Source organism: Telmatherina bonti, assembly GCF_933228915.1.
Source record: "Telmatherina bonti genome assembly, chromosome: 1".
Lineage (NCBI taxonomy): Eukaryota > Metazoa > Chordata > Actinopteri > Atheriniformes > Telmatherinidae > Telmatherina > Telmatherina bonti.
The window spans coordinates 40,437,960-40,450,345 of record NC_136619.1 but is presented as its reverse complement, the minus strand read 5'-3'; the positions used below and the strand labels follow the sequence as shown (position 1 = coordinate 40,450,345).

General features: G+C 45.7%; 1 protein-coding gene across 1 annotated transcript in view; it reads left to right on the top strand.

Annotated features, from left to right (window-relative positions):
* tp53bp1 (tumor protein p53 binding protein, 1) overlaps positions 1-12,386 on the top strand; it is a 30,113-nt gene that overhangs the window by 15,244 nt on the left and 2,483 nt on the right. The window contains exons 17-26 of the mRNA XM_079253551.1: positions 385-640; positions 789-857; positions 930-1,082; positions 4,097-4,317; positions 4,587-4,757; positions 6,054-6,451; positions 7,683-7,874; positions 7,963-8,139; positions 10,739-10,930; positions 11,939-12,033. Of these exons, the coding sequence (XP_079109677.1) occupies positions 385-640; positions 789-857; positions 930-1,082; positions 4,097-4,317; positions 4,587-4,757; positions 6,054-6,451; positions 7,683-7,874; positions 7,963-8,139; positions 10,739-10,930; positions 11,939-12,033 (1,924 nt within the window). The remainder of the gene's footprint in view (positions 1-384; positions 641-788; positions 858-929; positions 1,083-4,096; positions 4,318-4,586; positions 4,758-6,053; positions 6,452-7,682; positions 7,875-7,962; positions 8,140-10,738; positions 10,931-11,938; positions 12,034-12,386) is intronic.

The following is a 12,386-nucleotide window of genomic DNA, read 5'->3' as shown; positions in this document are numbered from 1 at the left end:
TTAAACACTGTAATATCCCTCCGTTACGGGGCGTTACCATAGCAACGCGTTAACCAGCTGGTTCAGATCAGCCGTCTTTTAACAGGTGAATGAGAGAAACGCGCTGCAGCCTGACAGCGGCTGTTTGGTATAAAACGTACATCCAGGCCAACGTAAAATAGTTCCTATATAAGCAGTAAAAGCAGATTAAACAACTCGGAACCGTCCATTAGACGGTTATAATGCACGACACGGAGTCTAGAACACCACTGGAAATACTGGATAATTGTGTTAAATAATCCAGATCTCAGTTTCAGTCCAAATAATCGTGATTATAATTTTTGTCATAATCGAGCAGCTCTACTGGTTCATTTTCATACGTTGGAGTCGTTGCATCTTTTCCAGGGGGGAGCTCTTCGCCTCTCCACAGAGAAGCTCCCAGGCGTCCTCGCTGGGATGCAACAGTCTCCCGAACAGCCAGTCAGAGGTGATGGCATCGCAGCAGGAGAACCCTCCAGAGCCTCTCGCTCCTGCTGAGTCGTCTGAAGACAGACGGAGACCCCCAGCGGCGCCTGAGACGCCTCCTTCACGCAGGGCGGATGTCAGGCAGAGGGTCGTTCCCCAGCAGAAATCCAACAATGCCGTCGCTTCCCTGAAGAAGGTTCGTCAGCCAGTCGATCCAGCACGAACGTGGATCTGAAACTCGTGCATGTGTTGCGCTCAGACTGAATATTTAACCCATGTTAAACATCCCAGATTGTTCTCGTGTTGAACGCAGCATGTGTGTCATAACGGCCTCTTTGTCTCAGATGCGGCAGCAGACGGTTTCTCAGCAGACCAGCTTCGATGCCCCGGGTCCGCGCTCGCCTCCTGGCAGGGTACGGAGAACGGCGTCCATTCACAGCTCCTGTCTGTAACGGCTGTCTAACGATCACGGTTCTGTCTCAAAGGGTGAACCTGATTCGCCGTCATTTAGGAGAACCGCAGCTCCAACCCACCGCAGACACGTGCGCACCATCCAGGAAGTACGGACCACCATCACACGGATCATCACAGACGTTTACTACGAGGATGGCAAAGAGGTGGACCGGAAAGTCACAGAGGTACGTGTCCTCGTCCCTGCGGTCTGGACTCAGCTTGACTTACAGCGATTTAAGTGGCGTTAAATGGCAATCAATCAATCAATCAATCAATCAATCAATCAAACTTTATTAGTAGAGCACTTTCACATCCCTCAAAGTAACCTGTGTGCTGTACAGGTAAAATAAAATAAATCAACATTAAAAGCACTAAAATAAAGACAACATAATAGTTAAAAGACAAAATAAGACAGATAAGACCTTTTGTAAGTTTTCAAAAGAGATTTAAAACCACTTAAAGTCCCAGCAGACTTTTCTGAAAGAGGGAGACCGGCCCATAGTTTGGGGGCTGCTGTAGAAAAGGCTCCGTCTCCACGAGTCACAAGTCCTCGGGACGACTAGAAGCATCTGATCTAAGAGCTCTAACGGGACGATGATGCTGCAGAAGCTCAGAGAGGTACAGAGGTGCCAGACCATTTAAACATTTAAAAGCCAAAAGTAAAGCTTTAAAAACTGTTTTAAATGAGACAGGCAGCCGGTGAAGCGATCGCAGCATCATGTGCTCCCACCGTCTTTTCCCCGTTAACCTTCTGGGGACCAAGGGTATTTTAGAGAAATAAACCTGACTTTTATTAGTTTAAATGCTAATAAACTCCACCTTTCAATGCCCCATAATGTCCTATACCTTGTTTTTTTTATTATTTTGAATTGAAATATGATAAACTGCTATGTAAATGAGGTTCCTTTGCTTGAAATAAAGAGTATCATCATTTCGAAGCATGACTAAAGGTACTGAAGGGGACTGAAGCACCGCAGCTTTCCGCTGCACACACTGTATCTGTTACCAAGTTATCCATCTGTTACGACGCCGTCGTGTCGTTCATGTTGAAATAAACTACTTGAGGAATGCAAATGTTTGTTTGAGCAATTACGCATGGTATGCGTGCATAAAAGCTGTTGTTTTCATCATTTATCGGCCTTGTAAATACAGAAGGCAGCTATCCGACTGCTAATGACACCGATGCAGAGTGATTGACACCGTTTGGAGGCGTTTCCTGAGGCATCGTCGGTTCTGATTGGACAAACACGTGTCATGCGCCAAAGACAAAGGCTCTGATTGGAACACCTATTTTGACACAACACTGTATCACCTATGAATGGGCTACAGTGATGCCGGGACTACCGTCTGAAAGCCCGGAGTCTCCCGATTAAGAGGGGAAAAAAGTAAGTTTCTATCTTTTATGGTTCGAAAGTTATGCTCGATTAAACACAACATGGTCCCTGGTATCGCCGACGATGCCGGCGTCCCCAGAGCGTTAACAGGCGGGCAGCTGAGTAACGCAACACAAACGAGTTTGGACAAAATAGCTTGACAACTTTAGAAGTGAGTGTTCATTTCCCGTTGTGTTGTGACATTTCCACGTAGTTGTCGTGTTCACGTGGCGTCATATGCTTCAGTAGTTCTGCCTACGGGGAAGTGGAGGTCAGCAAAGCTCCTTGGAGACCTGAACATGGGAGGAAGATGCTTTAAGCTGGATTTATCCAGTCTGGAAGAGGCGCGTCAGGCCTCTGTGGAGCCCATGTGAATGACTTTGTAAACCGGCGCTGTGTGAATATAAATCCATGTTTCCTTGTAAAGGTTGCAGTTGCTGAGCAAGTATCTGGCAAGCACACATACTGAGCTCATTTTAACTCGTGTTTGTAGAAAAAGAGAAGAGCTGAGAGAAGCAGAAACGATGCAGGATTTATCCTGAGAGGTCTCGATTCCGACTCCATTCACTTATCCACACATAAAGAACTCTTCCATGTTTTCAACCCAACTTTATTTATAAAGCCCTTTAAAACAACCAGAGTTGAAACACAAAAACAGAATAAAACAGTTCAAATGCAAAAAAATCACACAATAAAACAACAGGTCATACAAGGAACACGGAATTAAAACAATAAAACAAAGTTTATAAATATATAAATAATAGTAAATAACCTAAATAAAAAAATTAATAAAAATAAACTAAAGCACACTGACCGGAACATGTCTTACATTGGGTTAAAGGCCGAGGAATAAAAATGTTTTTACCTGCTTTGCTGTGTAGAAACTCACCTGATTCCAGATACCAGGGAGCTGAAATGGTTATTTCTCTCACTCAGTCTTTGTTGGACAGTGGAAACAGACTGAATGCATTAAATCAAATCAAACTTTATTTGTGAATGCAACACAATAGAATGCAACACAAAGTGCTTCCATTTCCAACACTGGTTTTAAACATCACATATAAACCTCCTAGTTATATGTTGCTGAGCACAGATAAGCCGGGTAAGGAAACACCTTCACAGGTCTGCACCAGGAGTCCACCAGACCACCGTATCTGGCACCATGACGGTCACTGGTCTAAAGACCAAAGAGGTGAAAGGTGTCCCTGCAGCCATGTCCAAAACGACACCCAGTGCAGAGGGCTCCCGCTGAGGACCACCAGAGAAACAATAAAGATTTAAATAATGAAACAAAGATAAACAGTATAAATATAGCTCAACATTGTGCATGAACTGGCTGGCATGTAACTTATTAATATACATAAATGGCATCTTGTTTCATCCCTGCACAGCATTACACACTTGCCTGTAAATGTCAAGCGGTTTCATGCAACCGTAAACGTTTCTGAATGCTCAATGAGCCGTGCAGAGCAGCATTTACACTCAGTTTCCATCAGAATGTGTAAAAGAAGGGTTAGAAACTTTATTTAGATGTTATCCCGGAGCAGCAGCGCTCATACATTCCTGCAGGTGTTATAAAATGACAACATTCACAAAAACACAACCTCTGCAACACAGTTCAGACTTAAATGATGTCCCTCAGCTTTCAATTTCTGACATTTAAGGAAAAAACAGGCAGATTTTTTACACATTCCTGCCTCGCAGAGCTGCTGATGTTGCTGCAGACTCTTATTGTGGACATAATGTCATGTTAACGCAGCTTTTATTGTAAATCTGCAGTCGTAACGCCTTGTTTCTCGTCCTGCTGCTGTGTTTCGGTGTTGCAGGAGAGCGAGGAGCCCGTGGTGGATTGTCAGGTCCTCGACAGCGACATCTCTCCGTGCCGTACAGGCAGCAGCTCCATCACCTCAGGTGACCTGGCCGACATCAGCTCTCTGTCGTCCAAAGCCTCCAGCCTGCACCACAGCTCCGGAGGCACCAGCGGCAGCACTGGAAACGCTAGACAAGACTTCATCATGCCCCCCAGCAGAGGGGCCACTTCCGTTAGGTACCGCCTCGTCTCGGAGCGTCCCTCGTGGATCTCTCTGCTCTTCCCGTCTGCACTAGCTGCATGCAGAGTCTTCAGTCCTTCACCTTCTTGTCTTTCTAACCTCCTCCTTTCTCTGTGGTTCACTGATCCCTGCCTGGTTCAGGTGCATGTTTTCACAGACATCAGCAGGGGGGGGGGGGGCGCTCTACATTTTCACAGCCCTCCCCTGCTGATCAGCTGTCTGTGAAACCTGACCGGCTCCGTTCGTCCCCTCTGTGTGTCTGCAGTCCCAGGAGGGGAGGTGGGCATCAACAGAGGGGTCACAGGGCTCAAAGGGCAGGGTCAGTGGTCACAACGGGCAGAGGCTACAGCAGTTTTGGGTCCCGGGCCTTCGTCCCGCTGACCCCCAGAGGAAGGGCTAGAAGGGGGCGACCCCCATCCCGCTCCTCCTTGTCCAGGTGAGTCCTCCCTGAGGCTCAACCCTGCACCCAGACAAAGACGTGTTGCTCCAGCCCTCACCGCCGTAACACTTCTCCTCTTTTCACTCCTTCACTGATTAATCTTCCCACTTAGAGCTGCAACTAATCATCCACGTCGGGGTGGGCACAGTTTTTTATTTCTCTCACTTGTTTTTCTTAGCTGTGGAGAGGGAGTTTAGGTCTGGATTAGGGAGTGAAGGTAGACGGGAGCCGTTTGAGTTATTGTTTTGTAAGCCAGAAGCAAAGCTTTAAATTTGATCTGTGCTGCAACTGGAAACCAGTGAAGTGTGATTAGCAGTGGAGTGATATGAGCTCGTTTGAGTTGGTTGAAAATCAGACGTGCTGCTGGTTCTGGATCATCTGCAGAGGTTTAACCAGCATGCAGGCAGACCTGCCAGTAGGGAACTGCAGTAATCGATGTGCGAGATGATCAGCGCCAGAACCAGAAGCTGAGTTGTATGTTCTGTCAGGTACGATCTGATTCTCTTGATGTTGTAGAGAGCATATCGGTAAGTATAAAAGTAGTAATAGATGATATTAGCATATCGGCAAGTAGTAAATAGATGATATAACAACATTTATTTTAATGCATTGTTATTTTTGAGAAGTTCAGGTTTATATGTGGATTAAAAAATAAATCTGGGACAGTTTGGACACAAATTGGCCTCCTGCAGTTTTACAGAATTATTTTTATTATTATTTTCCACTTTTTAAGCTGGAATGTTTTTATTCCACTTCAGTCCTAATCTGTAAATTTTTATATTTTTATGGTTATTTTTTCAAAATGATGCCCCTGTTATAAGAAGAAAGCAGCATAGTGTCATATAATAATAAATCTCTCAATATGTCAGTAAAATCAAACAATAATTTAGTTGATTTTTCTTATTTTTTGTTTTGTTTTGTAAAACAGTGCAGGTTTATGTCAAAAAAGGGACATTTAGGATTGTTGGTTCCTCAGTTCCTGCAGAAAAAACTGGAAGTTTTTTTTCACTTTTGAAGTGTTAAACATTCTTATCAGCTTCAGTCCTAATCAGAGCTATTTCATCAACATAAACTATTTTTAATAAAGGACAGGATGGCAGTGAAGCTGCAGATTTAAACCATTAACATGTAGAAAATGTCCCGCTATATCCTGGAATCCCCAGATAGGAAGAATTTCAGCATTTATCACCCTGAAAAAGAGACAAATTGTTGATATTTTGTTCTAATCGTGTAATAAAAGCTGCAGTTTATTTGGCAGTAGATGCTTGTATCTTATGTACCTCTCTCTTTCAGGGGTGGTGGTGTCAGCTCGCTTCAGAGGCTCAGTGCTCAAGGCCAGCCCCAGTCCTCCTCAGAGGATGAACCATATACCCGCATGCTGCCCCCGCGCCTCCCTGTCAGCCCCACCGACCCCGACCTCACCAGCCGCTCAGACTCCCTCAGGTCTTCGCCGGAGGAGGCGAGCTCGGCTGGAAGCAGCTTCGTCGGCTTGCGAGTTGTGGCCAAATGGTCATCCAATGGCTACTTCTACTCGGGCCGAATCATCAAAGACGCCGGGGACGGGAGATTCCGCCTTCGCTTTGATGACGGCTATGAGTGTGAGGTGGCGGGGAAGGACATTCTCCTGTGTGACCCCATCCCCCTGGAGACGGAGGTCACGGCTCTGCTGGAGGACGAATACTTCAGTATAGGTGGGGAAGACGACATTTGATTTCTCTGATCCTCTTGTTGAGGAAGAAACTTGTACATTTCATCGTCACACAGTCAGATAAATGGTGTTGCTTTTCCATAACATGGTGGAGTACAGCTCCACCTGCTCTGCTCCTGGTTTCATTTCCCTCTGCAGGCATCTCAACATGGATGTAATCAGCTGCTTGTCATCTCTGCATCTACATGGATGACTTGCTCTCATCATTAATTAGATTAATTAAACATAAATTTGTATTCAAATTAGCTTACAAATAAGAAGTATGGGCTAGTTGGAGCGGTGCATGGGTTTCGCATCAGAGGGATTTAGTATCTTAAGGGGGGGGATGACAACAACTGAGCGCTGCAGCTCCAGTTTCAGTCAGCAGAGAAGAAAATATTCATCTGTAAATGCATATTAATCGTTGAAAAACGTGTTTATGTAGTGAGTGTTCATGCAAGCGGGATGCAAACTGTGCATGCAAATGAAACGAAAATTGTCAGTGTGTAACGTGAATGTTGTGTCTGTACACAAATAATTCTCCCTGATCCGTTTCCACATCTTGACATCAGTTACGGGTTTTTACCTCACAACTGTTCCATGTTGTGAAGAGGCGTCAGACAGGGAGGAGCAGCAACTTGGGAAACACAAAATATACATGATAGCTAAGGAACACAGCATCCATCCATCTGTCTCCATCCATCCATCCATCCAGCCATTCATCCATTCCTTCATCCATTCCTTCATCCATCCAGCCTTTCATCCATTCCTTCATCCATCCGTCCATCCATCACATCTTTGTCCCTTCATTCATTCCATCCATCCATCCATCCATCCATCCATCCATCTCTGTCCATCCATCCATCCATTTATTCATTTATATCCTTAACTAGTACTTACAGCTTGCAGTAAGCTGGTTCTATCTCAGCAGTGATTGGATGAGAGGTAGGTACGCCCTGGACAGGTGGCCAGTCCATCACATGAGATGCTGCAGTGGCAACGATCTTTTCTTAACCCAACAAACTCCAATCCTTCCATGTATTTCACTAAGATCTCAGGTTGAAACTCGGCTAAAACACATTGAAATGAAACACAGTTCTACCCCCAGCAGTTTTATCAGAACGTAGCAAAAACATGAAAACATTGTGCGCTGCTTCTTATGTCTCCGCTTCAAGCAAACCACACAAACAGTGTGTCGTACGAAATCACGATAATCGTCTTCTTCCTGTGTGCAGGTGTGGTGAAGGGCCATAAGTCTGAGGGCCAGGAGCTGTTCTACAGCGTGGAGAAGGAGGGCCAGAGACAGTGGTACAACAGGACGGCCATCATCTTGTCTCTGGAGCAGGGAAACAAGCTGAGGGAGCAGCACAGCCTCGGACCCTACGAGCCCACCACTCCCCTGACCAAAGCCTCCGACATCAGTCTGGGTCAGGCTTGCAAGATGTCTGACGCCGCAGTGTTAACTCGCAGCTCTGGATGTCTTCTAACATGATTCTGGGTCTTTTTTTTCTGTAGATAACTTAGTGGAAGGGAAGAGGCGGCGCAGAGGAACCCCCAGCGGTCAGAACACTCCCAACCGCTCCTCAAGCAGCCCTCGGACCCCCGGCCCCTCCGGCAAGAGGAAGCTGGTGACTTCCGATGAGAACCGGACGCCTTCTAAACGAGGGCGAAGAGGGGGTGGAGCCAGAGCTGGTACGGTGACCCGCTCACTGGGACCATGACTGTCTCCGAACTGGGGGGTAGGGGTGGGCCGGTTTGTTTAAACAACCTGAATTCATGGTTTCCTGTACAGTTTTTACATGAAACCACTTTAATGAGATTTTGTGAATCGACTTCGTAGATGTTGCAGCATTTTTTACTTTTTAATGGTTTTTACTCTTCTTTTAGCTAAATAGTTTTAATGTTTGGATTTTTAACTGGGACGATGCATCACGTTATTTGATGTGAAATCAGAAATGTGTGATTTTTGTGTGGAGTGTAACTGAGACATTTCGACCTCCATGTGACCTGCGTCCATTCGACGTCCATGTGACCTGCTGGTTGCCGCTGAGGCTGAATTGGTAATGAATAACACGCTGCATGCTGTGTTGGTGTTGGTTCACAGGTGGAGGGAAGATGCATTACGGGTGCGTTTGCTGATGTAGTTCTGTGTGTGTGTCAGAAGATCAGTTCAGCTGAAATAGAAGAGGTGTATAGTGTCTTTATCATAGACTGCATGTGAAAGATGGACGGAGCTTCTGATGGTTAAAAGTGAAGCCTACGAGGCAGTGCATAAACCTGCAGTTCCCCCTTCATCCACTAGGGGCTGCAAAACAGAGCAAATCCCCATAGACTCCCATGTTAAAAAAGACCAACTTCACAGCAGAAATAAAGATGTTTACAACAGAAATAAACATGTTTACAACAGAAATAAACATGTTTACAGCAGAAATAAACATGTTTACAGCCTGGTTCAAAAATCCATTTTAGGTTTAATAGGTCAGGTTTACCTTCATGACAACTGTGGGGGGAGTGAATTTTTTTCTAACTCGCCCGTTTAAAAGTAATTTAATCTCGAAGTTCTGCATATTTAGGGGCGTGTCCTTTTGATTGACAGGTACCCGATCTCCCGCTTCAAGTAAGAAGAACGTAGAACAACAGCAGTTTTTAGCCGGTTAACAATGTGACTTAGCTTTAGCCCGCTTACCTCCGTTAGCTGGTTAGCTCCTGTTATCTCCGGGTTAGCTCGGTTAGCTCTTAGCTACAGAAAGCTCGGAGTTCGCTCGATGTCAATCCTCCACCATGACGCTCACAGCCCCCTCTCAACTCCACCTCTTTGTCCATATTTGTATTTTCCGGACGAGACGACGCGCATGACGCTGCCAAGATGGTGATGGTAGGAACCGCCCACCGAGCTTCAATTCAGCTCTTCAGAAACCTACGGGTGGCGTCACGGAGGCTCCGCCCATCTTTTCATATACAGTCTATGGTGTTTATCCAGCAAACCGCTGCTTTCTTTGCACAAACCTCTTGGAATCTTGACTTTTTAATCTGCTGCTTGATTTATCCACTTTTACAGGAAATCTGACGGATTCAGAGCAAATGATCATTTAGCTGAACTTGTCTTTAAAATAAACACTGCCCATCCAAAAAAAAAAAAGGCCACTGGTATTTTATTGGACTGCGTTTAGCTCTGATTACAGTACACATCCACTGGCATCGAAGAGCTTCTGCAACGTCAGAACATTTATTTCCCTCCAGTGTTGCATTCATTGTTCCCAATGATCCTGTATTGATGGTGGAGAGTCCGACCGCAGTGCAAAGCCTTCTCCAGAAAGCTTCTCAGGGGGTTCAGGTCTGGCCAGTTCTGCTCCCAGATCCACTCTGTCATGATTTGAGCCCAATAAGTCCTGGAATTGTCATCTTTTAACATGGTCGTTCCTTCAGGGAATAACCTGCTTGTTCGTTATATTCAGGTAGTCGGCTGACCTCAGTCTTGCTAAACATAGACCTGAACGTAGACCTGACAAACTGCAGAAACTCCAGATCATAGACTGCCCCCGCAGGCTCGTACAGAAGACATCAGGCATGATGTCTGCATGAGGAGATGAGTCCAGTCTTTATGCTACCCAGCAAACGGAACATTTTAGCTTCACTGATCAGTGATTTTCTTCCGGCTCCACAGCTGCTCCGCCCCCTAAGATGGAAACATTCTCACTTTCCCTGTTAAACATGCTGCTGATCTGATTTCAGCAAATGTTCAGGACGTTTCTCCCGCCACATCTCTTCCTGGAAGACGATGCTTCTCCACTTTCCTTCCAGCTTTTAGCCAGTTTCAGTCCTTTCAACATGTCCTTGGTTTTCTGTGCTCTGTGCCAACGACGTGACCCTTCGGACACAGATAAACGTAATTTCCACGTCCACGGGAAGTGTCCTTCCACATGGTTGTTTAGGAGGTGAGAAGCTTCTCATTTAGGGTGAAAGAACTGAAACATCATCATCATCATCGATGCAGGAATTATCCAATCTGTTGGCTTTGCTAAATCTTGGTTTTTGGACGGGCAGTGTACTTTTTGTATATATTTATATTAGTTTCTTTTACATTTTCATATTTAAACAAAGTGTTAAATACTTTTATTGTTAATATTTTTATGATTTTGAATTGAATGAAACTTTATTGTCCCACAAGGGGAACTATGCCATGGGCACATGGTGCAAGTTCAGCTGCAGACAATTTGCTTTTAATAAAGTACTTTTGTCTGTTTAAATGATCATTTTCTTCCTTAACATTGAGCTGAATTCCCGTCCTCAGCTCATCGGCTCGGTGTGTGCAACACCTCCGGCAGCGGAACAGATCTCCCCGGTCAGTCGTGCGACGTGGCGGAAACGCACGGCCCACTGCCTCAGAATGCATCGCTCTTCATGGGCTTCGCCTTCATGCTGACGGCCTCCTCTGAGAGCGACCGGCTGACCAACAAGATCCTCAGCGATGAGGAGGAGGAAGGTGAGGCAGATCAGAAAGCAGGAGTTTTATAGTTCTGTCCAGAAATCTGCACCGGATTTGGGTTTAATGTTGGATAAAAGTTGTACAACGTGCAGGTTAGGGGTCAAACTGCTGGTTGTAAACCAGACGTTATGTCAGCAGAACGTCTGACGTTACAAACAGATGGGTAGAAACTTGTGTTTAGGAGCAGATCAAATCAAAGAATCAAAGATACTTTATTCATCCCCGAGGGGAAATTCAGAGTTCAAGCCAGCTCGTCCAAGGTCAGACATACAGACATGTAACATTCATGACAAAAGAGCAATACGGGGGGGGGGGGGGGGGGGGGGGGGTCAATTTCCACCGATTCTAGCAGACATTTTCTCCATGTTATCAATTTTGCTGACCAGCTCCGGGACCGCGGCCAGATGACCAGTGTGGGTCAGACTGGTATCCTGCTTACGGTCGAGTCTGGTCAGCGCAAGAGTCTGTGCACTGCTAGCCCGGCACATACCGTTACAGAACTCAGGCAGCCTGCCAGTTGTTGCCAGAATCTCACGGGTCTTGAGGTAGATCAGGACTCCACCAGCACCAATCAGCAGAATCCCGATCACCAATAATCCAAACATGTAAACATCCTCCACGTCCTCGGAGACCGATGTGTCTGGCGGTTCTGTCCTCTATCTGGCCCACGAGTCCTGAACGTATCCAGCCGGAAGCGTCCCCTCAGGACATGCGGGCTGCCCTCTGCCCGATCTTCAGGTTGAGAAAATTTGATCAATTGCTTTGAGAGACCAGCCGATCAAATCCATGATGTAGTTTGAGTGGAAGTAAAGAGATGTAAAAAGAGGCTCCGAGTCAGACAGGACAAAGTCGCAGGCCAGAGTGGGAGGAGAGGGAGGAAACAGGAGCGCAGAAAAAAGCAGCCGCCTTCGCTGAGAGCAGGAGTGGAAAATGATCAGACTTTACATTTCCTTTATTGTAGGGTTAATGTTTTTTTTTTATTTTTTTTTTTTACTTTTTTCCCAGATTATGTGCAGACAGGTCCGTATAACAGAACGTACACGGAGTCCCAGCTGCAGGCGGGTGGAGGCTTCATCCTGCTGGACTTCAATGAGGAGCAGGTATGCATTAAAACAATTATCATTAGTAGAGAATTTAACATTCTGTAGCGGCTACAAGAGCTGTGTGACCGCTGCAGGTTTCACGTTTAATTAGAGCTAAATAAGGTTTTATAAAACGTTATTTATCATTAATAAAACTGTAGCTTTGTTTCGTTGGCAAAGCAGCAACCGAAGAAGGTGATGAGTTACATAAAGGCCAGGATTTTGACATCTTTCTGGTTGTTTGCTGTGTTTATTATGCGGTTTATAGAGAGTCAGAGCAGATAGGGTCTGTTCTTCAGACACATCTCTCTCACACGGCGTCGGCTGCAGGTGTCGGAGGTTTCATTGTCATCGCAGCTCCTCTGCTCCTC